Source organism: Ovis aries, chromosome 4, assembly GCF_016772045.2.
Source record: "Ovis aries strain OAR_USU_Benz2616 breed Rambouillet chromosome 4, ARS-UI_Ramb_v3.0, whole genome shotgun sequence".
Taxonomy (NCBI): Eukaryota; Metazoa; Chordata; class Mammalia; order Artiodactyla; family Bovidae; genus Ovis; species Ovis aries.
The window spans coordinates 98,192,911-98,220,754 of NC_056057.1; the positions used below are offsets into that span (position 1 = coordinate 98,192,911).

Sequence of the window (27,844 nt, forward strand, 5' to 3'; positions counted from 1 at the left end):
AAGGACAAATCTTAATCCAATAAACAATATTTCATTACATTTTTAATTTTGCTCTTGTCTTAAGTACTCTATTGATACAGCAAAGAGGAGCACTTGCCTTCCCTAGGGCAGGTTCTGGAGATAAATTCTGGCAATCACCTAATGTCCAACAAAAATCAGCCCTGTATGCACACCCTGTAAATAAAGACCAGCAATAGCTGGATAAATCAAACCATTAGCTAGACACAGAGACATCACATAGCCACAGTCCCCTAATTTGCTGAGTGAATTTACTTCAGCCTGTATTTACTGAGTACAGAATACGTGCGAGGTGCTGGTGGAGACCTAAGAACAAAATAACAGATACAATCCCTACCCTCAAGGTGGTTTCATTCCAACTAGGAACGAGAGTCACACACTGTGCCCTGACACACCGCCTTGGTAACGGGCCTTTCAAACTCCCTGAAGCCTGTCATCCTCGTTTAGCCTTTTCGATGCCAGTCTCGCCTACCGTAAATTCAAATGCCCTTCTAGAGCGAAAACACCCCAAAGGTAGAAGCTGAAAAGCAGGAAAGAGTTTTATAAGAGTTTTAATTCCATTTAGTAGTAATAATAGTGATATTAACTGGACATGTGTTTAAGAGTACTACCACTGCAAAGATGGCCAAGGGGCAGCTCGTGCATCCAGAGGCTCTCACTTCAGAAGGGAGATAGGTACACAGGCAACTACGGTCCACAGTGGGCTGCAAGAAGGGCTCAAGTTACCTGTACACAGAGGGAGCAAATGTGACCTGCGTTTGGGAGCTGGGAGTGGGAAGAAGGGACGTGTCAAGGAATATTTCAGAGACACTGACATGTGAGACCGGTCTCGGCCAGTGGATAGCTGATGAGGAGGAAAAGGCGAAGGTGCGCTGTGTTTCAAAGCTGCAGACGCACAGGGAAAGGCACTCTCTCTTGCTTTACAGAGTCAACTCTGGGGCCCATGAAAGGGGGGGGGGGGAAGAAGAGGCTGAGGAGGTGTCAAAGGTCATTTTCACAGTATGCCTCAATATTATAAGTTTGGGATGTTAGTCCCAACTTCTAAATAATGATTTATTAGATACTGTCAATTATTTCGCTTTCAAGCAGAAACTTATTTTGTTTTTTAATCATATGGATCAGACTGATGGATGAGTATCTTGAGATTGCAAGGCAAGCTGTTAAAAAAAAAAACCTATTATCAGTCGTCACTACTTATCACTACAAATCAGGACTATCACAACACTGCACAGCCAAATAAATGAATGTGGGTGCTGAGACTGCTAGAGACCTACGGTTCACCATCCTGAGCTCCCGGTGTTTAAGTGCTGGATCCACGAAAATTAAGCATCACTGTTTTCTTGATAATAAGCAAAGGTTGCAAGGAAGCTTATTAACTACAGTGATATTAATAACATAGCATACTGTCAGCATTAGGATCCCACACAAGATTTCATTTGAAAATAGGAGTCTACTCACCGTTTCAAGAAAAAAAATTATTTTGCAAACCACTGGAGGAACTGGGAGATAGGGAGGAAGTTGTTCTTTTCAAGGCTTATGATTTCCCTTTTCACTCTCTCCAGGGATCAACAGTTTTTCAAAGAAATAAGATTATATTTGTAATTAAGATAGTTTTTAAAATCTAAAATGTAGTTTAAACACACATAGGCAAATACACTTTTTTTTTGTTTGTTTCTTCCCAACCCCAAGCCACCAAACCTCCAGCCTTTCATTCTTCACTGCAAACATACAGGGGTTAAATAGGGTTTTGAGGAGTAACCTAGACACTTATCCATAAGTGTCATTTTTATTTTGGGAAAAATTAGGGTCCAAATGCCAAGCAACTGACTTCAGAACCAACTTTATGGAAAATTTTGTTTATTTACCATAGACTGTCAACCTGTAATTGCCTACAATCTCAAGCAGACATAAATATTCTAAAGGTGTGACAAGTGATTAGATGAGGATGGCACCATATACTAACAATAGCTGCGTTTCTCCTGACAGAGCCTCCTGTGTGCATTTCTAACTAAATTATGTACTTCCTAGCCTGTTAAAATATAATTATTATTTTGAGTAGTGTTGCTAACCGTTGGTTAATGATTCAACAGAAAACATTTGTCTTCAAACACATCTTTTCATAGGCACAGTACATTCTCAATGGCAATTTTACAGACGTGGGGATTATCCCTTAGGGAAACATATATATTGGATTATATGATGGGTGTCAATTTAAAAACACACACAAAATTCACTCAACAGAAACCTGAACTACCGATGACTGTAATCATTAGCTAACTACTGACTGCTTCGAGTGAGTGTGCCAAGAACATGAGTGGACCTCTTTTTTAATTCCTGTGTAACATCTCAGGGATGATCACCTTTTACAGATGTAAAAAACTAAGGTGGGGTGAGGAACGAAGAGAAGTAACTTGCTAGAGCCACTCTACAGCTGTGAAGGATCTCTATCGAGATTACATCCAGGAAACATTCTGCTCATGCAGAAATTTACTATTTCATTATAGCTCCACTGACACTATGGAACTGAAAAATTAAGAGAAGTTCTGATACATTTTAAAAAAACCAGGAAGACTAAGAACCGTAAACAAGAAGATGAGCACATTTTCTTGGTAGTTGCTATGGCAAAATCTGTAGCGTATTAAACACTCCTTTTTTCTTAAACCTACTTCCTAAGCACTACACATCAAGAAGAAAAGGAGGAGGAATTTTATGGCATGAAGTACAAATAGATGCAACATTAATAAGAATGGATAAGTTTCCTGAAGAACGTGGCCAAGAGCATAGCACTCAAATCTTTTAAAGATCCAGCCTTAATGTACTTTCTGGAGCAACGATCCTATTTTCTTTGCATCATCAAGTTCTGAGAGTATATTTTTCACTTGTCTTGTCATCAGTTAGAAAAGGAGAAGATGTGTATACATTTTGGTTTTCAATTCTCCTATTAAATCAGCTTCTCAGCGCTTCAGTTTCCAAATGCTCCAAAAGAGGTATGGATTGACATTTCTGCCAAAGGACAATTTTTTTGCTCTGTAGTTTTTCCCAGAGTTAATGGAAAAAGTTCTACCACTAATCTTCTCAATTCACCTCTGGGGAATTACAGACTAGCGGCAAAAACTGCAAAGGTTCTGCCAAAATGTAATATTTTTAAATTGCATGAGTCAAGAAGGCTGAAAATTTTCACAAGATGGGCTTCCCCCTCTTAAAAAAAAGAAAAGAGAGAGAGAGAAAGACAGACACACAGGCTTGGGAGGCTGGATACAGATTCACAATAATAAACCCTCTGAAGTGAAGTAACCTGGGCCTTGCCAACTGTAAGCCCACCCTAGAAGATCTCTAGCTATCACCCCAGGTAGGGCTGAGCACCTACCCTGCACCCAGCATTTCATCCTCACAGCTTACACATCTTGTATGAACCCTATAAGGTCTTATATAAACATTTCCTTTATCAGCAAAAAGAAGCTAAGAGGTTAAGTAGCCCAATGCCATACAGTTAGAAGGACTGGTCGTAATTCAAACCCAATCCATGTCATGGAAACAGAAGTACCAGTTTCTAAGGGTTTATGTACAAATGTGCCTCACTGCAGCTTTAAAAAAATAAAACCTACTGAGACACAATCTTGAGTAACTGTCAGTAGGAAATGGATTCAATAAACCATGGTACAATAATGCCAGGGACTACTATGCAGGTACTGAAAAGCAGGAGTTAGATTTACATGTGTTGACCAGGAGCGATATACCCATAATAAATGTAAGGTAAAATACATGGATGGTATAATCTCATTTTTTATAAAAATGAAACATGTATGTTTATTAATGTTTCTGTGGATAGAGGTAAACTTGGAAAGATGAATATCAAACTACAATTTCACACACTACTTTTAAGGGATTGAGAAGAAAGAGGAAAAAATTACATTTCCTTTGTAAAAAAGTAGAGGGTACTATATTGACAGCTTAAAAAATCCATTAGCGTTTATTAATATCATGGTTTTCACTTACACTAAGCATCCAGGGAGGATATCAACAGGCAAAAGTTGATCACAAAATGCAATGGGAAGGAGAAAGAATTCTTAAAAGTTTCATTTAATAATAATAATAGAATCTTCAAGGGGACTAGCAGTCCATGAGCTAATTTTATATACATTGGGTGCACATAAGCGCAGTTATAGACATGAACCAAGACTTGTGGCCCACAGGGACCATAAGTGACTAAACCGTATACAACTGCCTCAAAGCACTCTTTCCAAAAACATGCAGAATCTGGTACCAAATGAATTTTTAGGACACCGTAGACAGACAGGTCATGGCTAAGAGTATTTAAGTCCATCATTATACCATTTCAATTAAAAGATGATCTTATACCATAGACTGCACGGACAGGGCTAATACGCAGAACCAGCATCCTACCTTTTGGTGGCCCTCTATCTCCTAAGGCTCTTTCTCTGCAAAACTGCCCTAAGATTTCTCCAGACAGCATCCTATGGACTAAACCTTTCCTGAACTCTTTCCTCTCCACCCTTCCAATCAAAACTACTTTTTCCTATGTTTCATTCTCTCAAGGCCCTGAGCCTTGCTAAGAGACAATTAATATAGGCTGATATGTGCTTATTTTTAATGCATGTTAACATCTGGTCCCATCACTTCATGGGAAATAGATGGGGAAACAGTGGAAACAGTGGCTGACTTTATTTCGGGGGGCTCCAAAATCACTGCAGATGGTGACTGCAGCCATGAAATTAAAAGACGCTTACTCCTTGGAGGAAAAGTTATAACAAACCTAGATAGCATATTGAAAAGCAGAGACACTTTGCCAACAAAGGTCCGTCTAGTCAAGGCTATGGTTTTTCCAGTGGTCATGTACGGATGTGAGAGTTGGACTGTGAAGAAAGCTGAGCGCCAAAGAATTGATGCTTTTGAACTGTGGTGTTGGAGAAGACTCTTGAGAGTCCCTTGGACTGCAAGGAGATCCAATCAGTCCTTCTGAAGGAGATCAGCCCTGGGATTTCTTTGGAAGGAATGATGCTAAAGCGGAAACTCCAGTACTCTGGCCACTTCATGCAAAGAGTTGACTCATTGGAAAAGACTCTGATGCTGGGAGGGATTGGGGGCAGGAGGAGAAAGGGACGACAGAGGATGAGATGGGTGGATGGCATCACAGACTCGATGGACGTGAATCTGAGTGAACTCCAGGAGTTGGTGATGGACAGGGAGGCCTGGCGTGCTGTGATTCATGGGGTCACAAAGAGTCGGACATGACCGAGCGACTGAACTGAACGTGTATATTTAATAGTAATTAATATGAATAGCAAATCGTGATTGTTACAACATACACATGTATGTATGCACCAAATATGCTATTTATATATTTGACGGCCTCCTTCTAGAAAAAATGACCAATTCAAAAGGCATAATCTTAATGATGAGATTTATGGGCACCAGGCATAAGCAATTAAAAAAAATACTCTTGAGTAGGTAAAACTTTTGGTTCAATTCTCACATCCCAATAATTCTGCCTTTCAAAACACAGCATTTAGGGCTACCCTGGTGGCTCACTGGTAAAGAATCCGCCTGCCAGGGCAGAAGAGACGGGTTCAATCCCTGCTCCAGGAAGATCTCACATGCCACCTAAGCCTGTGCACTGCAACTACTGAAGCCTGAGCACCCTGGAGCCCATGCTCTGCAGTGAGAGAAGCCACCACGATGAGAAGGCCAAGCACCGCAACTGGAGATAGCCCCCGCTCGTCTCAACTGGAGAAAATCCCTTGCAGCAACAAAGACCCAGCACAGCCATAAATAAATAAACTAAATTACTAAAAAACAAAAACAAAAACCAAACAAACAGCATTTTAAGTCCTTTGAAGTCTGACTCTAACCTTCCTTTCTGGCTTCCTATTCCATTATACCTCCCCCACATTCAGTCTAACCATTTCTAGAATTTGATTCCCTCTTCATGCAAAGTCATTCTCCCTTTTCTCACCTTGAGAAAATCTCAAAAAAAAAAAAAAAGCCCCTCTTCCCTCAGTCCAGATCCTCCTCCTCATCCCCACCCTATTTTGTCTGTGCCTTTATATAAACATTTAACACACTGTAGTAGCTGTTGTGCTTTCTGCCTTCTCACGTGTACTGCCAATGTCCCGAGGGCAAGGATCACGCCTCTTCACCTCGGTATTTCCAGTTTATAAAAACCACCTGAAATGTATTAAATACTCAACAAATCTTGAACAAACTTTTTTTAAAAGAATAGTTGTGTTTTTCTTGTTTTTGTTTTTTTTTTGGCTGCACTGGGTCTTACTTGCTGTATGTGAGTTTCTCTAGCTGCAGACAGCGGGGGCTATGAGCTTCTCGCGGTGGTGGCTTCTCTCGCTGCGGAGCACAGGTTCTAGAGCACTCGGGCTTCAGTAGCTGTGGCATGCAGGCTCAGCAGTTGCGGTTCGCGGGACCTAGAGCACAGGCTTACTAGTTGTGGCACGTGGGTTTAGATGCCCCATCCCATGTAAGATCTTTCTGGACCAGGGATCAAACCTGTGTCCCCAGCACTGCAAGGCAGACTGGTAACTACTGTGCCACCAGGGAACCCTAACAAATGTGATAGTTGTTACAGTTAGAATTCCAGCATCAGGTTCTGACACTTCTGCAGTAGAACTCATAATTTCAACAAGCAACAGACCTCCGAGGACAGGGACTCAGACATCCATTTCTGCATTTCTAGCACCCACAGAGCGTGGAGCGTCAGAGACCCTTGACGGATGGCTGTGTCGTTGATAGCGATGATGAGCTGTCACATTACTACCCTTCAAAACAAATATATGTCATGAGCAGCTCTTCACTGGGGGAAGAAACCAAACAAATGAAAACAGGATATCAGAATCCACTCATGGAAAAGAACTCCCAGGATCGGGGAGTTGATGAAACTGGTCTCCTGGAAAATCTCCTATCTCAAAGACTTCAAAAATACCTCCAAACCCACACCCCACCAACCACACCAATAACACAAATAACAAAGTAGTGACAAAACATTTGATCCCTGTTTCTTGTCAACCAACCAGCAGGTCTGAGAGAAGCAGGCTACACCTAGTGATGTTCTTCTCTTTACATTAAGGTCTTTTGTATCAGAGAAACTCTATCAAGACAAGAACCGGTTAATTGTGAATAGTACCAAATGAGCTGTAGTGGAGGTGTTATGCATGTAAATCAGCGAAGCCTGATGCAGAAAACAGCAGCATCTGGGCATGCAGCTTGCAAAGTAATGAGCCTGTGATGACGTGCTGGCGTCCGGCTTTGATCACTTCATCTTGTTCAAGAGCTCTGCTAGGGAAACAGAGGTGAGAGGCACTGACCTCCCTCCCGCCACTTTGCAGGAGCACAAAAGACGGGAACAGATCAAGGACTGGTCCCCTTCCCTCTTCTCTTCTCCTTGCTAGCACACACCCCTTTTTCAGACCTGATGGTTTCATAGCGGGGAGCCCAGCATAAAGCAGGCTGAGCAAGCTTCTAGCATATGAAGTGTCATGTCTGCACACGTCGACAGTAACTGGCAATTCATTTTTCACCCTAAAAGCAGAAACAGGTGTATGCTACCTTCAGGCTCCTGATCATAAACCACACGGAATGTGCCTCACACACAGGCAGCTTTGTGGAAATCTATACCCGTGGCGGGCTGGTGGACTTCAGAGTCTCCACAGATGGATCTGTCTCACAAATAAATAGGTGTTTGTGCAGTCTCAGAAGCACAAGAGAACAAAATGAAGAGCGGATGGCAGCACGTTAAAAAAAAAGAAACCCCACCACACAACAGCAGCCCTTAGGCTTTCTGTGTTAATACTGCAATTGGCAAATAGCTTACTTTTTTGTGCTTGTAAGATCCCTACAAAGCGTGTTTAACATACTGAAAGGGGAGGTTTCAGTCCTTGAAAAGGAGTATAAAGCCAGATGTATCACTGCACAGTATTTCTTGCCAGCCTCATCCAGAAACGGTAGCTGAGGTGACTGGAGAAGGGAGCCAAGAGTGAGCACTCCCCTTAACGAGCACATCTATCAATTTTCAAGGGACGCAGTTGATTACCAGCATTTAGACAAACACACTCACACAAGGAGTAGGGCAATTTAAGTGTTGGCCGGTGCATGAGAAAGCACATTAAATAGCTTAAGGCAGCCATGTGAGCAAGTGGGGGATGCTTGGCGACACTTCCACGTGGGAACATGTGTGCTTTCATTTCAACATGTAGTAAGGGCCAAGATGCAAGCTTTTACAAGTTTTCAAGCATTGTGCCAGGGCTCACTCAATACATAGTATGAACAAATTGCTGCCTAAGATTATAATATTAAAAAGTACCAGAGTTACTATATAAATGTTTCATGCACAGATCCTGCCTTTAAAAATCCTTTTTATATAATATAGCATATATATCACATATGTATAACAGGCAAACGTAATTTAATAAAATATGTGGAATTTTAAAGAAAGGGTACAAATGAGTTTATCCACAAAAAAGAAATAGAGCTACAGATAGAGAAAACAAACTTATGGTTATTAGGGGGTAAGACCGGGGACATGGTAGTGATGGATAAATTTGAAGACTGGGGATGATATATACACATTACTAAAGGCACTCAATATGTCAGCAAATTTGGAAAACTCGGCAGTGGCCACAGGACTGGAAAAGGTCAGTTTTCATTCCAATCCCAAAGAAAGGCAATGCCAAAGAATGCTCAAACTACTGCACAATTGCACTCATCTCACACACTAGTGAAGTAATGCTCAAAATTCTCTAAGCCAGCTTCAGTAGTACGTGAACCATGAACTTCCAGATGTTCAAGCTGGTTTTAGAAAAGGCAGAGGAACCAGAGATCAAATTGCCAATATCCGCTGGATCATTGAAAAAGCAAGAGAGTTCCAGAAAAACATCTATTTCTGCTTTATTGACTATGTCAAAGTCTTTGACTGTGTGGATCACAATCAACTGTGGAAAATTCTGAAAGAGATGGGAATACCAGACCACCTGACATGCCTCTTGAGAAACCTGCATGCAGGTTAGGAAGCAGCAGTTAGACATGGAACAACAGACTGGTTCCAAACAGGAAAAGGAGTACGTCAAGGCTGTATATTGCCACCCTGCTTATTTAACTTCTATGCAGAGTACGTCATGAGAAATGCTGGGCTGGAAGAATCACAAGCTGGAATCAAGACTGCCGGGAGAAATATCAATAACCTCAGATATGCAGATGACACCACCCTTATGGCAGAAAGTGAAGAACTAAAGAGCCTCTTGATGAAAGTGAAAGAGGAGAGTGAAAAAGTTGGCTTAAAGCTCAACATTCAGAAAACGAAGATCATGGCATCCGGTCCCATCACTTCATGGGAAATAGATGGGGAAACAGTGGAAACAGTGGCTGACTTTATTTTTTGGGGCTCCAAAATCACTGCAGATGGTGATTGCAGCCATGAAATTAAAAGACGCTTACTCCTTGGAAGGAAAGTTATGACCAACCTAGACAGCATACTAAAAAGCAGAGACATTACTTTGCCAACAAAGGTCTGTCTAGTCAAGGCTATGGTTTTTCCAGTGGTCATGTATGGATGTGAGAGTTGGATTACAAAGAAAGCTGAGCACCGAAGAATTGATGCTTTTGAACTGTGGTGTTGGAGAAGACTCTTGAGAGTCCCTGGACTGCAAGGAGATCCAGCCAGTCCATTCTGAAGGAGTCCTGGGTGTTCATTGGAAGGACTGATGTTGAGGCTGAAACTCCAATACTTTGGCCACCTGATGCGAAGAGCTGACTCATTGGAAAAGACCCTGATGTTGGGAAAGATTGAGGGCAGGAGGAGAAGGGGACAACAGAGGATGAGATGGTTGGATGGCATCACCAACTCAGTGGACATGAGTTTGGGTAGACTCCGGGAGTTGGTAGTGGACAGGGAGGTCCGGCATACTGTGGTTCAGTGGGGTTGCGAAGAGTTGGACATGACTGAGCAACTGAGCTGAAACTGAGAAGGACCTACTGTAGAGCGCAGGGAATTCTACTCAATACTAACGGCCTATATGGGAAAAGAATCTGTTAAAAAAGTGGACATATGTTTATGAATAACTGATTCACTTTGCTGTAGAACAGAAACACTGTAAATCAACTATACCCAACCAATTTTTTTAAAGTAAAAGAAAATAATAATAAGGGGGGAAACTTATTTTTAACAAAACAAAGCAAGGTTTACTCCTATAGGTATAGAGATGAAATATACTGAACGAACAGCCCTGACTTTGAGATAAAGTATTCAAATTCTAGTAAGCAAATATGATTATGGATAAGATCAGAAATCACAAGTTTTTTAAAACTGTGATTAAACTCAGGAAACTTATTTTACCTAGGAAAATTGCTGTTAGAAGTAGCGTATTCCCAGTATTTTGGACATTTTTTTCCCCTGATTAAAATTAGGAAATCTAGGATATTTTAAGAACAATTAACATAAAAAATTCAGACAGGTATTCACATTGCAGCAAAAATTGTAAATACACCTGTAACTACTACCCAGAAAACAAATATCCTCAATATCTCAGGAAGTTCACATGGGTCTGTTTTCAGTCAAGTCCCCTTCTATCCCCATCAACTACTTGCTGATTTCTATCAGTATAGACCAATCTTCCTTTTTTTTGAACTTCACATAAATGGAATCACATAATGGATAATGTCTTGTGTCTGGCTTCTTTTTGCTTAACTTGTTCCTGAGATTCATCTATGTTGTTATATGAGTTAACGGTTTGCCTTTTTTAAAAAACTGCTGAACAGTATTCTACTGTATGAATATACCACAACTTTTTTAATCCAGTCTTTCACTGATGACCATATGAGTGGCTTCTAATCTTTGACAAGTATGAATAAACATGATATAGAATCGATATACAACTCTTTCTGGAGATGTATATTTTCTTTCTCTCTCACATATGCATGCTCAGTTGTGCCCGACTCTTTGTGACCCCACGGTCTGTAGCCCATCAGGCTCCTCTGTCCATGGAATTCTCCAGGCAAGAATATTGGAGTTGGTTGCCATGTCCTCCTCCAGGGGATTTTCCTGACCCAGGGATCGAACCCGAGTCTCCAATGCCTCCTGCACTGGCAGGTGGATTCTTTACCACCGAGAGTATTTTCTTTGCCCTTGGATAAATACCTACACCTGGAATTTCTAGGTCATGGAGCAAATGAATGTTTAAATTGATAAGAAACTGTCAAGCTTCTTCCAAAGTGACTTTGCTCTCTTATATCCCCTACCAGCAAAGCAGGAAAACTCTGGTTTCTTGACATCCTTTCAGACACTTAGTACTGTCAATCTTTTAGATTTTTAACATTCCAGTGGTTTTAATTTGCAATTCCCTGATAACTAATGATGTTATTAGCACTTCTCATGTACTAATTGGCCATTCTTATATCTTCCTTTGAAGAGTCTACTCAAGTCTTTTGCCTGTTTTTAGTATTTTCAAAATGGTGTCTTAAGATGAGCAGAACATTTTAATGAATAAAGTCCAAATTTAGCAACTTTTGTATTTGTTTGCTTACATGTTAAGAAAAAATGCCAAGAGCCAGAAATAGGAATCCTTGATAGACTGACACCAAGAGAGATGATCTGGACATTACACATTCAAATAAACAACAGGAAGGCCCGTTCAAGTATGAGTACCCTGAAAGGTCTGGTTTCAATGTTAATACCTGGTTTTACCCTAGATACAGTGAGTGGGCAACCCTAGGTTAATTATCTGGTTGAGAGCAGGAGGGGCTGATAGCACTTGGAATAGGCTTCCCAAACCAGGGACTGATGAAACACAAGTAGATACCACCATATGGCTGAGCCTAAACAAACTGCCAGAGACCATCCTGACAGCTATTACTTTTATGCATAGATAACTTCTTTGATGTAATTTTTAACCATACTTAAGGCTCTAGATGGTTAAACTTTGAAAATTTGACACAAGGAAAGAATTGAAAATCTACCTCCTACAAGTCTTCCTGTACGTGGCCGGTCAGTCAGACAGTAATTAACTCTAATTGGCCCCCCTACAAGCTTCTCTGCTTTCTACCTGCAGTGGAGTGGCACTCAAAAAGCAAAATAACTTTTTCTCAGCTTTGAAAACATCAAAGTAAAATTTTTAAAAAATTATTTCCAACTGGATCCTTTAAAAAGTAAATGAACTCTTGGTGCAATCAGCAACAGGAAAAAACTTAGTAATCCCAGTTAGAAACACCTTTAGGAAACTATGAGCCGTGTAGCTAATTACTCAAATAAGTAAGATCAATAATTCTAAAATATCATGCATCTCAGAATATAAAATGTTCTCATTTAAATATTATGATACAAAGAAAGAAACACACTATCATTTTGGTAGAATCTTCATTTATCTAACTAAGAGTGTGCAATTAATATTTCATATAACCATGTAGAGTAACACTAGATTCTTAATGGATTGTATTGATTAAAGCAGAAAGTTCAATGCTAATATTCCTGTAGGGGAAAAACAGAATGATTCGTTATCTCACGCAGAACAAATCATGAATTCAGGAGCTTATGACCACTAACCTAAGGGCTGCAACAAGACTCGTTTTGATAATTTCCATGCAACACATAAATGGACCATATTAAAGGAAAAAAGATTCCTGGAGTAACCCAAACAAGCCCCAGCTGCCACTGCTGAGGCCTGGAGAGAATTCCAGGTCACGGATTGAAGGCAGGAAGTGGGCAATCTGGTTCCACCGGCTTGTGTCACTGCTTGAGGTTCCTTCACACACACTGCTGAAATGGTAAGGGGGTTTCCACCGTGACCCTCTAGACCTGGAGACCTACTGCCCGTGTTCATGAAACGGCTGCAGTTTCTAGCGTGTTGTGAAACAGATAATACCACTATAGGGCTTATACCCCTGTCCTGCCCTTTTACTCCTATATTCATCCACTTTGCCATCCTGCCCTGTCCCCTTCTGCAGACGCTTCTGGACTGAGTGGAATGCTGTGAGGAATAGTCAACAGCCTGTACTATTTTTCAAGATGGCTGTACCAGTCTGCATTCCTGCCACCAGCGTGCATATAGGGGGCGATGGTATCCCTTTTCTCAGCCATCTCTCCAGAATTTTGTATTTGAACATTTTGATAATGGCCATTCTGGCTGGTGTGAGGAAGTGCCTCACGGTGGATTGGATTTGCATTTCTCTGATGGCTGGCCCTGCTGAGTGTCTTTTCATGTGCCTGGTAGCCTTCTGGGTGTCTGCTTTGGAGACGTGTCTGTCTGGGTCTTCTGCCCATCCTGACTGAGTTGAGACTGGGCTGCATGAGCCAGCTGTTTGTTTTGGAGATTGAGCCCTTATCGGTTGCATCATTTGAGAGTGTTTTCTCCGAGTCTAAGGGGTGTCTTTTCATTTTGCTTGTGGTTCCTTCTGCTGCGCAGGGCCTTGTGAGTTTGGGTTCCATTTGTTTCTGTTTGCTTTTGTTTCTATTGCCTGAGAAACTGACCTAGGAAAGCACTGTTAATTTATGCCGTAGGCTGTTTTGCCTGTGCTCTCTTCCAGGAGTTTCATGGTGTCATGTCTTAACAAAAACAACAAACAACCCTATACTTCTAAATGGGCAATTATAATTAAACGTATGCAGAACTGATGCAGGTGGAAACCTAACTCCCAAGTGGTGTTAGTGTTTCTTGGCATTTAATCTTCTGTTACCTTAGAGAATTAAGCATACAGACGAAGGATACAGCTCCCACTTAAAGGAAGAAGAAACTAACTAACTAGACAGAAGTGATTAGGAGGGATCTGATCTCAAAGAGGGGGAGAAGGCCTTAATCACCTAGTTTCCTTAGAAATCTAAGCAATTCTACATGCCAATCGTAAGAAATATAGTCAAATACTGGTGTGTTCCAAAGCAGGTCTCACTTTCCTTGGAACTAGGCTGCTATTTTGGGGTATGTGGGGGAAGAGAATGACACAGCTTCTTAGCTTGAGGTGGCCGGCTCCTCTCCACACATCCCCTGACGAAGGACAGAAGGGGCTGTCATACCCATGGTAGGTGGTGTCTTAGATTGAAGTAGAACAACTACGTAGGTCCATTTTTTAGATGAGGATCAATAATAACTTTTTTTTCTTTTTCAACTTTAAAACCTTCTCAGCTTAAATGCCCTAAAGAGAATGGCAGTTAAAATTTACATTTTAGAGATGGAAGACACAAGTCAAAGATATAATAAATAACCTGCCCGAGGAGTGAGGTGTTCTAGGTAATCAAGACTACGTTTAAGCCAAGTGGGTATTTGCTATCAGACAAACTCTAGTGGGAACGTGAAACACTGTGGAAGATAACAGAGGTGAGTTGATGTTAAAAGAATAAAAACAACACACAATGCTATACTTCTACCTAGGCAATTACAACCAAGTGTACATACAAGGAGTACAGGTATATTTACTTTTCTAGAATTTAACCTCTTTAGTTACTAAGTGTCTTACTAAATAATCAAGGCATTGCTTGACTCTAAGGATCGTAGGAAATAAAATGTCACCACTGCAGCTGCTATATTTCCTGCTCACAGCCCTTTAAATCAAAAAAAAAAAAAAAAAAAAAGGAGGGGGGTGAAGGCCCAATACAAATGCGGAATTTAATTAGTTAGTAAAAGCCCCAATCCTTGCCTGAAGCCTTGTTCTTCCTGTAATATTGCATTCTTTTCTTCTTGTGTAAACTTTTCATTATGGAGGAGACATCTTTATAATACAATAACTCTAGTTATATTGTAACTGCTGGTAACATAACTCCTGCATTGGAAGAGCCAGCATGTTCAAGTAATGTTGTTTTAATACAATTTATGTTCAGCAGAAAACCAAGTTGACTTGGTCATTTAGAATTTGATCAATGTGAATTAGTGTCTTACTGAGATAAACCATTTGATCATTTAGAAATTGATCAATGAGAACCAGAGATAAAACATTTATCATGTACATTTGGTATATCAGAGCCATTCACGCAGCACGAAAGTAGGTTATAAGCAGACATCAATATGTATTAGAGACGATGTGCAGCGAAACTGTCAGCTGCAGGCACAGATACATGCCTGACAGTATATAATTTTAATCCTTTTGATAAGGCAAGTTCCTCAATGAGGCAGCTGGCATCACTGAAAAAATTATAGGAGTTCAACTTTCGAAAAAATGGGAAGAGCCACAGCGATGCTAAACATCTCAAACTTTGTAAATAGGTTTTAATTAAAAGTTTAAGCAGAATGGTAAGTAACATAAATTTACTCAGCGAAACTTTTAGAAGAGCTCTAAGACTATTAATCAGAGTAAACTGTGTACCTGCAGTACAATTAGTTCTATTAATCTAATACTTCCAAGCTGAAGTCACATTGACATTCAAGCCCATTGGCTTATGCATCTAACAGAATTATAAATTTGCCAGTCAAAATCTTATTTAATTATTTTACAGCCAATTAAGCAGGATCTTTAAACACTGTTGCTTAAAACTGTCCATAATCCACATGTGTAATTACAGAGAACACAAGAAACACCTGCTGATACCACTGGCAGGTCATCCTCAGCCTCACTAACTCATTCGTAGTATAGCTACTAAAATCACATATCCCAGAGAGAAACTAAACAGCATGGCCAAAGTGAAACCCTAATAAAACCAAGGACATTTTAAAGTGAAAAGAATTTTACGCTGATGCAAACGTTTGACTATATAATACTTTAAAAAGCCATTTTATCTGTAAGAGTTTTTGCAAAGCATTCTGCAGATACTCTACAATCACCTAAACTCCTTCCATGGGGTAACTAATCTTTTAATACGTTACAAGGATAACCCAGGCTTCCTCCATGAGCCTAAATTTATAAGTCAGGTTTGAACAACTTCGTTCAAGGGTAAAAGTGAAAACTCCTGCTAACGCCTGGCACACAAAGGAGCATTACCAGCATTCACTTCCGACCGCACAGGATCACGCTCCTTTACGAGCGCTTCATCTTTCAGATGAACACCTCTAATGAAATCAGTCCAAAAATATTTTCAATAGATCTATGTCACTTGCCCTATACGTTTTTATGGAAGGTAGAACTGGCCAGTCCATTATCTAAAGGAAAACATGGGAATGAAAGATGTCATCTCTGAAATGCTTCTGTTTGCTATTACATTGTCTTCCCAAGGTTTACACTGCCTTTACGATATCTCGCATTTCTTTGATATTGTTCTACACGTTTGTTTCATGTTTGTATCTGTATTTTAAAAACAACTTGCGTGTACATACACTGTGGTAACGTTTCCTCTCTGTAGGTGTGGTATATCGACAACAAGCCACTGAAGACAACTGGATTCTGATGCTGACCTAACACAGAGCCCTGCAGCACCGTCTGCACAGTCCTTATTCTGTCTGTACATCCTGAGAGCTGATACACCGCGTACTGGGCTGTCCTGTCATAAGCGCTTTACATGCTGTCTCCCGGCTGGACTATGAACTTCCCATGGCTATGATCTCTCTCTAATGCTCTTTTGGGAGCTTTTTGTTTTTCTAAAAACAAATACAGAAGCCTCCACAAGTTCCTACAGTGTGTGTGTTCTTTTGTTATTTTTAAAAAATTTTTCTGGCCCTGCCCCGTGGCCTGTGGGGATCTTAGTTCCCAGACTACGGATGGAGACTGTGCTGCCTACAGTGGAAGTGCAGAGTCTTAGCCACTGGACCGCCAGGGAAGTCCCTGGGAGGCTTTAACATCATCTCCATTTTGTCTAGAACTAGATACAGAAATTTCTCCAATGGTGCAGAGTTTTACAACATGAGTTGGATATAACAATAAAATACTAATATAAAAATAACAATATATAATAAAAAGAAAATCTAACATTTATTGAGCATTTACTTTGTGCTAGACCTGTCTGTGCTAATAAGCACTATTAATATAACAATATAATATTTTGCTTAATTATCTATAAGGTAGACTACAAGGATTGATACTGAACATAATTTTCAGTAGCAGAACTATTACTGCCAGAAAACTAACCCAAAACTAACACCATAATTTGCTCTATTTAACAGATAATAACAAAGGGTGATAAAGGTGGTAAGAGGTGCTTATAATGACCATTTCAGTTGAGCTGAAAAGGTGTATCTTTTGAATAAAAGCTAGATATAGGGGTGTGTGTATATATATATATCAGTGAGTTTACCCAGTGATTTCAGTTTTATAGCTAATTTTAAAGCTTTTTGCAGGGGGAAGTTCTTGCCTGAAAGTAAACACACATTCTTGATCCCAAATTACTTAATTTCCATTGAAAAAATGATAAATAATTTTTAATAACTTCGTGTTTATTAGGGATGCAATTATCTCACCACAGTAGAACTCACTCTGGACTTTTTGGGAAGCTTTGGCTTATTAAAATTCTGTCTTCCACCTGCTCTCCTGTGACGAGCTTCTAAGTTTCATGCAGGTAAGACCCACCTGTCTCCTTCATGGCTATACACTGAGAATACAGCTGAGGGCATGTTTCATAGAAGCACTATGAATGAACGATGTGCTAATAAAGTGGGGAGAGTGGGGAGTGGGATTCCATTGGCTCTCAAGTGTTTGCATGGTTTGCTGCCATACTATAAAGCGAGGTGGAGTGTGAGTTAACATTTAAGCATCCCTGAGATAATTCCATCAGCTGTCCTGCAGGATGCACTAGTGTAACTGGTATTCATCACGTGCGGCCTCAAATGCTCACAGTGTTCATTATTCTTTCTCTTTACTGTGATTTTGTATGGAGCCTTCCATCCCCATCAGGCGTGTAACAGTGCCCTTGAAATTGCATTTTAAAAAGCTTCCATCTCCTGTAATGAAGACCTACCCAAATGAATCCTTCCATCAGATAAAATTAACAAAACCCTCCTCCAAGTCCTCCAGGGTGTGCTGTCTAGGAGAGTCAGCTGAGTTCAGCTCTGCAATGGAAAGATACAGTACACTGTCTTGCCAAAGACTGCAGATGTCATGATTCTCTGAGGTCCCCAAGTTTCTGAGGAGAAACACAATTCCACTGAGGAATCTCTGTGCCCTCAAAGGTGGTAAACATCTCTTGCAGCTGAAGCACTATCATTTCCTTGGTGTGAAGCTGCCAATCAAAATACCATATTCTAGGCAGTCCAGCCTAGCAGGAAGTAGCTGAAAAACATGACATTGAGAAAACCACTTTCTGAAGAACCAGCTCCAGACATTCCTGAATTTTTGTTTGCACTGGAGTTAGCCAAACTGTAAGTCTGAGGGCAGGTTTTGTCCTAACTTCTGGTATCAACTGCAAGTTCAAGGGGCTTCCCAAACTACCCTAACCTTTGAAAATTCGATGAAAGGACTCACAGAACTCACTAAAGCTATTAAACTCAGAACTATGGCGCATTATGGGAAGTGCTATAGAGAATCAGCCAAAGGAAGAGAAACACAGGACAAAGTCTGAGAGGCTTCCCAATGCAATGTTCCCCCGTCCCCAGGACGCACGCCCTCCTGGTATCAGTGCGTGTGACAAACGTAGAGCTGCATCAACTAGGGATGCTCACCCCTTCTCCGCACCCAGAGGTTCACCAGGCCTCGTCACATAAGCTGGCCTGGCTGCTCAAATGGCTGACTTCAGTCTTTGGCACTGGGCTGATACCACATGGCCCAAGGGGTCCATTATGAATAAGAAGACATTTCTTTCACTTGGGAAATTCCAAGGATTTAGAGGTTACTCCCAGAAGCTGAGTACAAGGGCCACCGTTTGCTTTGGGAAAGGTTAAACTGTCTACTACATTGGATGAGAGTAGGAGCTAATCAAGAACAACACCTTCTAATAAAAGAGGATCATGCTGTTGCTGCTGCTGCTGCTAAGTCGCTTCAGTCATGTCTGACCCTGTGCAACCCCATAGCTGTTGAGGCTCTGCTTAAAACCAAGTCCACCCTACAGATCCACGCCACTGTGGAGAAGGTCAGTCATCATGATTTACCTCTGCGCTCCATGCAGTCTCTCATTCTGCAGTAGGCCAGTCCAGGCTGGACTATATGCTTTCCAGGGCCATGACATGGCAGCTGGGTGTGGCTTCAGAAGAGAGATTCTTTTCATCTAAAATCAGGCTTGTTTGTGAAATTCAGCTTCTGCCAATTTTCTTTCCAACACACTAAGTTCATATTTCCGTTTCTCCTTTATCCCTTCTATCCAAGTGTTTGCTGTGGGCTGAAATGCATCTCCCCCAAAATTTGTATGTTGAAATCCTAATGCCTGGTGCTTTAGAGAGTGAATTTGGACAGAGGATTTTTTTAAAGAGGTAAGCTGAAATGAAATCATCATCAGGGTAGACCCTAATCCAATGTGACTTATAAGAGAAGGAGACGAGGACACAGATGGAGAGAGGGAAGACCAGGTAAAGAGAGCCAAGAAGAAAAGCCCCTGGAGAAACCAACCCTGCTTACACCTTGACCCTGAACTTCCAGCCTCCCCAACTATGAGAAAATAAACTGTTGTTTAAGCCACTCAGTCTGTGGCAGCCCTAGCAAACCAGTACACCAATTAATCACTAATTCACATCTAATCTCTCAGCGACTTTTCCATCCATCTCTTTTCTTTCACTTACAGAGACTTCTCATGTGGTATTTCTGGCTTTTTATCTTTCTTTTCCATGCCTCCAATTAAACCTCGCATTAACTGTCAGTTTATTATTACTAAAGGAGCACAGAACTCAGGGTACTCACCTGGCCAAACACCTTGCAATGTGTGTGTAACTTGTGTGTGCTCAATTGTGTCCAACTCTTTGTAACCCCATGGACTGTAGCTTGCCAGGCTCCTCTGTCCATGAGATTTCTCAATCAAGAATACTGGAGTGAGTTGCCATTTCCTCCTCCGGGGGATCTTCCTGACCGAGGGACTGAACTTGAGTCTCTTGAGTCTCTACTGCTGCACCACCTGGAAGACTATGACTTCCGGCTAAATGAAGATCAGCTTGTTCAGCAGGTAATGAAAGCCCCTACTAACTTTTCCACCTTACCTGGCACTAGTCTCCCTGCAACAAACCACTGATCTTAACTAGTTTGTCACCCACCAACTCCTGGGCATGGTTTTCCTTTTGAACACCTTTCCTTCCTGACTGCTCGATACTCTTCTTCAAGCCTCAACTAAAATGCCATCTTCTTTATGACTTCATAGATCATCCTGGTCAGAACAGATATCCTTTATCTTAAATTTTACTTATTTGTATAGCTTCAATCTTACAAAGAAGACAGACCCGGGTTGTCAAGTGAAAGGTTCTCACAGTACAGAGACAAAAGGCTTGAAAAACACTGCTTTACCATTCGTGGGAAAGATAAAAACCCAACTTTAGGAATACATATGGAGAGTGTCTTGAAAATCAAATCTATCCAATTCCATATCTAAATTCTGAAGATAGCACATTAACCTTTAAGAGTGAGATTTATGGCTCATTTTTAGAAGGTCTTTCCTGTCTGCTCCTAAAGAGATAATTCACTAAGGAAGACTGGAGGGTTCTATTTAAATATACCTTAAATCATACTTTTTCTAAAAAATATTTTAAATCAACATTAAAATAACACCAATATCCATTACCACACAAATTACACTACGGCAGAAAGTAATAACATTCTATCCTAGAGTTTAATCATTTTATCAAGTGCTTATAAACATGCCAAGGAAGGAGGTCAGAGCCTAATACAATCTTTTGACTAAACCTGTCACAACACCTTTCTGTGCTTCACTAATTTGCACATGTGCGACTAATAGGGGTTACACAGCAGAAGTATCTATACACTCAGGAAAATTCTGAATGATGTTTTCTTACCTAATATGAGTACTGAAAGCAAAGGGAAAGTACAGGGCTATGGGTCAGGGACACTCTGATCCATCAATTACAAAACACTCATTTAATCATCCCAAGGATTAATACAGGGAGCAATTTAACATCACCTTCATAATCAGTGTCAAGGGAAAGTTCTGTGATTTAAATGTTTTCAAGGTACACGTGAAGAAATAAAAACAGCTTAAACGAGAGAAAGACAGATACCCAAATTTGGACACGCCTATCGTTTTATTATATGAAAGTGAGTGATCTCTGTGTTTCTATTGTTGGAGGTAACAATTTAGCATCCCCTTCATAACCAGGGGTATTCTACTAAAATCATATTCCAAAAGCAAACACTACCACCACTGCTTTCAAGTTCCCCGGAGTTCATACAACGGAGTTGCAACATACTTTCATCAGAGGCCTGTCCCTTGCATTGGAATTCCATGATAGCGATATGGGTCCAAACACACTTCCAAGTATTCCAGAGGGCCAACGTGTTAAAGAGCGGTAAAGGTAAAGGAAAATAATGGTAATACTGTTAAAGACTTACTTGAACTTTGCTTCCACCTCCTCAACAGCTTTCTGGTATTGCTCGGTGGTAACTTTGTAGAACTCTGAGCTCTGTGGATAAAGATTGATAGCAGAGTTTTCACTATTCAAGAGGACAACATGTGTGCAAGACTTCCGATTTCAAAAACTACATAAAATCTTGTGTCTGCCACTCAAGCAGGAGGAGGAAAATTTCTTGCATGGTGACATGAACACTTAAAATACATGTAAGGTTATCTATTTAATAACAGTACCACTGTTGGCATACACATTGTAATCACAGAGTGAGTAAACATTCATGTAAGTCATCAACATTTGAACCTCCTGAAAAAATTCCTAACATAGTTTTGAAAGACTATTTTGATCTCCCGTATTTGGAATCCACCACTGCAAGACCAAAGAGCACTTGAGATCAAATATGAAATTCACACACCATATTTTCCTATCATTCCAGTGTTCCACCTAGAATATTAAAGGATCATTTCTTTTTACACTGTATATTTATCCTCAAGATGGATTCTTCAACAAGTACAATTTGTTCTATCATCTCCATACGACCACAAAAACATCAACATTCATAACAAATTAATCAGGAAGAACAAGGGGGCAGATTTAGGTAATTTTTATTAAAAAATGTTTCCACTATTACATGAATGAACACATAAGTAATATAAATCAAGTTGTAAGAGCCAAGTAATCCCTTTCCTGGCACAGCAACATTAAAAATGATCCGTTCTGACTAGCTACTGTGAAGCCTGTCTTACTGCAGGGGCTGGCCTAAATGACCCGATGAGCCTTCAGACTCCATGGAATACCCTGCAAAAGGCATTGCAGTAAAGAAACACAGTGCAATGCAGTGGCCCACTGTGCCCCTTCACTCTCTATTCACTCAGGCTTCACACGCGTGACTTGGGGTGGTTTATTTTTTAATACATCATTGTTGGCTGGTGAGAAAATGAAAGTGAAATCCTCTTCACACCCAGTGACCCCTTTGCATTTAACAATCTGGGTTGCCCAATGACAGTCACATCCAGGTTTGCTGGATGTAGATAAAATCAATAGGTATGTGATTAGACAGCCGGCTCAGGATGGCTGGAGCAACGGACAGGTCACCATTTGAGATGATGAATGGCTCTCTATCAACCTGGAGTCCCCGACGATGCTAACATTTACTATAATCTTATTTGGGCTACGATTTATCTTTCTTGCACCTGATCAATAAAGATGAACAGAACAGTTGTAGGGATCGATTGTAATTTTTTATCATTTTCAAGCACGAAGGTGCATTTCTGACATGAAGACAATATTCTAAGTGTACTGCTTCTGCCTTTTTTAACATTGCAATGTGAGTGATCAACTGCACCAGTCTATACGCTGAGAGGCTTTAATTCTTCTATAGGTCTCGAGCTATCAAAAAGTCACTTGTCTCCTCAGATTTATCCAACTTTTGGTTGTGTCACTCCTTCCTATCAGTTCCACTTATAAGGTTTTTCTCTCCTTTAGAAGACACACCAGTCAGGACACGCTCTTTCCTACTGTTTGCTTTCAGCTTTTCTCAGAAGCCTTCTAACAAACAGGGCAGTAAAAAGGCAGTTATAATGGGCCACTAACAGTGATGCGGGACTCCCTGCATTACTACAGAGAACTGTCAAATTGGCATTATGTTACTGAATCAAGTACTAAAATGCCACCAAAATAAAAATGTCTTAATATTTTTTATTAGTGTATGCAATAAAACTGGAATCTCTGGACAGAGCCAGGAAAGATCTGGTTTCTGGTTCTGTCTAGGGTCCCTGAGCAAACGACCTCCGCCGGCTTCCAATCCAGCGCTCCTCACCTGTAAAATATGGATGATACTAGCACGACTCATCTCTGCCAAAGCTGCTGTAGAAATCAAGTAAGGTGGGCAAGAGAGCTCTAAAACCTGTTCTGTGTTTTCACGGAGTAAGACGAACATTCAAGTAAAAGAATTTTGGAGACAAAGAACTAATTTGGGCAATTTCATTCTGGGTACACATACAAAATTATCAACATTAAATACTAACTTTCTAACAAGAATGATACACAAAAGCAAGAGTTCTGTCATAATATAAACTAGCAAACTCCCTTCTGCTTTGTAATGCCAAAGTGCAGATTGAATTGCTAATTTTGTCAAACTTTCTCCTTCAAAGTTAAATATACACAAACGTGCACACACACGCACACACCCCCCGTGCACCTGTGTTGCCTGCAAACGTAGCATATGATTTCTTAAAGTTTTAAGCTGATTTATGCTCCATATTTCAAACTCAGTGACCATAAATCTAACAAGAAAAGTCCCCAAGAGGCAACAACCATACAACAACTAAGAAAATAAACACAAATATGCCCAACATCTGTTTGTAGACCATGTTTAACTCATTAAGTATTTACTTGTTCAGTCAAAAAAACTAAATTCTTATTTTTCCAATAATGTCCATCTTGGAGAATTATATCCTCAAAAAGCTTTCCACCTGCTACAAAAGAATTGTACTGAAAGGTCACAAATGCTAAGCTAAAAGTGGTGGACAGTGTTACTGGAGTTCAGAAAAAGTAGAGATCTCTTTTGACCTGAGAAAATACTTCTTAAAGTGAATAACCAAGCAGAAAATAACCCCAAACCAAAAATACTCCCAATATGTCTGCCAGCTGGAGAAAGACAAATGTGTACTGTGTATTCATGTTGGAAATCTATACAGTGATGAAAAAGAATGAATCAGACATCAAGTGGGGCCAAAAAGGCAAGTTGTAGAGCATAACGCAATTTATGTCAGTTTGGAAAAGGGCAAATCACTGAAATAGGATTGGCAAACAGCAAGCTCTATTGATTAACTGTAAGTGGTGGCAGTTATGTGTGGGTGGTAAACAAGGATGAGAGGGGCAGAATGTCATAAAAGAATGCAATGCGGGGGACTTCACTGTACTGTCATATTTTTAAAAGATGGGGGGTGGGTACACAGCCAGTTGTTACGTTGGTCATAAATATTTTGTAATACACACAAAAATTGTGTTACTCCCCCTCACTGCCCAAAGGAGCTAATCAACAACAAATGACTCAGTAGAGCTAAAATATAAAACTATGTGTGGGGGAATACATGCTGAATAGAGTGGCTGAATGCTAAGCTATTGTAGCATTCATACATTACAAAATAAAAGTTCTTTTTTTTCCCAACTCTGTCTTATGTCATCATTTCAGACTTATAGAAGGGGGCAAAAACAGAAAAAGGTTCCTGCATATACTACACTCAGCTTACCTCAGGGCAACACCTTAGATGATCACAGTACAACTGTGAAGACTGGTAAGTTAACAGTGCTACAGCACTGGAGACTTGCGGCATCTGAATTTGACTTTACTTCTCACAGGATCTAGCCCCGGATCCTGTGCTGCATTTAGTGGTCACAGCTTTCTTGTCTCCTCTAATCTGAGACAGTTTCTCAGTCTTGCTTTGCCCTTTGATGACCTCAATAGCCCCAAAGAACACTGGTCAGATGTTTTGCATAATGGCATGCAGTTTGGGCCTGTTGGATGTTTTCTCATGGTTGGACTGACACTATCCAACGTTACAGGGAAGGATGCCACAGCAGTGATGTGCCCATCTCCATGTACTGCATCCAGGGATACATTACATCAGCAGATCTTTTTACTGGTGCTTGATCTTGGCTACTTGATTAAGGTGGTGCCTAAGAGGTTCTCCATAGTAAAGCTACTGTTTTTCCTGTTGTAATCAATATCTTACAGTAGACTGACATTATGTAAACACTATGCTTCATCTTGAACTTCTGCCATCAGTTGATTTTGTTTTTCCCAACCACTGTCTGCAGCAAGGATTTCTATGGTGTTCTAATGATGTGTCAATCCTAAAGGAAATCAGTACTGAAAACTCACTGGAAGGACTCATGCTGAAGCTGAAGCTCCAATACTTCGGCCACCTGATGGGAAGAACTGACTCATTGCAAAAGACCCTGATGCTGGGAAAGACTGAAGGGCAGGAGGAGAAGGGGATGACAGAGGATAAGATGGTTGGATGGCATCACCAACTCGATGGACATTTTGCGCAAGCTCCGGGAGCTGGTGATGGACATGGAAGCCTGGGGTGCTGCGGTTCACGGGGTCACAGAGTCGGACATGACTGAGCAACTGAACTGAACTGAATGATGTGTTAATTTTTAAATGACATTATTGCATATTTAGACGTCACTGATATAATAATCTTCAGTTACTCTCTTACTCAATAGTGAAAACAATATCTTCACAGAAAAAGCCTTTAAAAAAAATCTTCAAAGGGCAGGGAGCTCTTCTCAGGAGAGCATAAATTCCCTACAACCTGGCTATGAAACAAGGGACAGGAGGTAAACAAGGAACTATGCAGGGGTTGCGGGAGGATCAGACCTGAGTCAGGAAGAGCATGCTCTCCACCCCTATTCCCTGTGAATAACTGAGAGGGCCCAGACTCCTGCCAACACAGGCCAGTCCTTACCACTGTAAAGAGGTGACCATTCACTGTTGGGAGAATGAGCCAAATGGGCTTATACAAGGATTGGGAAAAAGGGAGAAGGGGCCAATGAGTGGTTTCAGATGTCCCTTTCGGGGGACATCTGAGCTCCAGATGCAGGTTTTCATAAGGACAGGAACTGGGGTGCCATCCTATTTTATAAGCCCTTGGGGAGAGGAATGGGGACCACCTGTTTCAGAGCCATCTGCAGAGCTTGTGAAATCGCAGACTCCCCTGGTCATGGGGATGGGGTGCAAAGGCTGCAAGCTTAGCAAGCATCTCAAGGGATTCTGGGCACACAGCAACTTGGGACACTACTGGGTTTCTAGAACAATGAAAGGAAAATGAAAAACGTACTACTCAGTGTGCCATTCAAAGTGAAAAATAAATCAGTGTTTTGGAAGAATTATGGCAAAACTACTTTCCACAATTGAACTTTTTTTTTTTTTTGGCTGTACTGCAAGTGGTATCTTAGCTCCCCAACCAGGGATAGAAGCCATGCCCTCTGCAGGGGACGCACACAGAGTCTTAACCACCAGAGTCTCGACCCCCAGGGAAATCCCAACAGAACTAGAACGTTTACAAAGGTGCTGCAAAACAGGGGTGCTGCTAGGCCCATCCACAAGTCACTGATGGATGTGCAATGGCCCAAGAGCTCTGCCTCATGGCCTCCCCCACCACAGCGCTCCTCCTCTGAACTGTACTCACAAGCAGTACAAGCGCCATAATACTGAGGTGGGCTGCTTTTGTTATCCATGTTGTCTTGAGACAGCCCCAGGTCGTATCTGCGGCTCTTTTTTGTTTACTCATCGTAAATTACTGTCACTTTGTCATCCTGATAACTCAGTTTGTTGCTATTTGGTTAACCAACCCTACTGTCTGCAGTAGTACATACTGACATCAATTGTATTTTAGCCTGATCATTTTCTATAATAGCCAGATTTTAAGTGGTCAGTGCTTCTAGTAAGTCAAAGTCACATTCCTATTTCCAAAGAACTGCAAAGGCACACTTATGTACATGGATATGGCCCTGCACAAAGCAATTATACGTGTGTGCATACAGACAGACACATTACACGCACACGCACCCTCCAAACACTGCTGTATTGTGCCTAAGTCCTCATACTATAAGAGGTATCAAAGAAACAACCTCGTGAGATGACCCTATAAGGAGACCCCAAAGAAAGAAGCAGAGAGAGGTGCCTGTAACCTGATCACTGCTTTGGACATGGCCACATTGTTCTATACCTGTGAGGTCCTTACAACCTACAATTCAAAAATTCTGCATTCATATTCACTCTGCATAGTTTGCTGCTCCATCAATAATAGGAAAAATACTTGATGTGATTTGTCCAGGGGTAAGCATATTAAAAAGCAGAGACATTACTTTGCCAACAAAGGTCCGTCTAGTCAAGGAAGGCTATGGTTTTTCCAGCGGTCATGTATGGATGTAAGAGTTGGACTGTGAAGAAAGCTGAGCACTGAAGAATTGATGCTTTTGAACTGTGGTGTTGGAGAAGACTCTTGAGAGTCCCTTGGACTGCAAGGAGATCCAACCAGTCCATTCTGAAGGAGATCAGTCCTGGGTATTCATTGGAAGGACTGATGCTGAAGCTGAAACTCTGATACTTTGGCCACCTCATGCAAAGAATTGACTCACTGGAAAAGACCCTGATGCTGGGAGGGATTGGGGGCAGGAGGAAAAGGGGACGACAGAGGACAAGATGGCTGGATGGCATCACCGACTCGATGGACGTGAGTTTGAGTGAACTCCGGGAGTTGGTGATGGACAGGGAGGCCTGGCGTTCTGCGATTCATGGGGTCGCAAAGAGTCAGACACAACTGAGCAACTGAACTGAACTGACCTTCAAAACATGAATTCTTATTTGATACAAGATTAAAACACGTTTTCCAGCAAGATTCTCTTTGAGAAGGTAGATCTTATAAATTCAAAGTAGAATGACAGTATCT

General features: G+C 41.0%; 1 protein-coding gene across 1 annotated transcript in view; it reads right to left on the minus strand.

Moving 5' to 3' along the window:
* The window catches only part of CHCHD3 (coiled-coil-helix-coiled-coil-helix domain containing 3), a 281,917-nt gene that overhangs the window by 37,096 nt on the left and 216,977 nt on the right, over nucleotides 1–27,844 (minus strand). Inside the window, exon 6 of the mRNA NM_001126357.1 lies at nucleotides 21,364–21,434. Within this exon, the coding sequence (NP_001119829.1) occupies nucleotides 21,364–21,434 (71 nt within the window). The remainder of the gene's footprint in view (nucleotides 1–21,363; nucleotides 21,435–27,844) is intronic.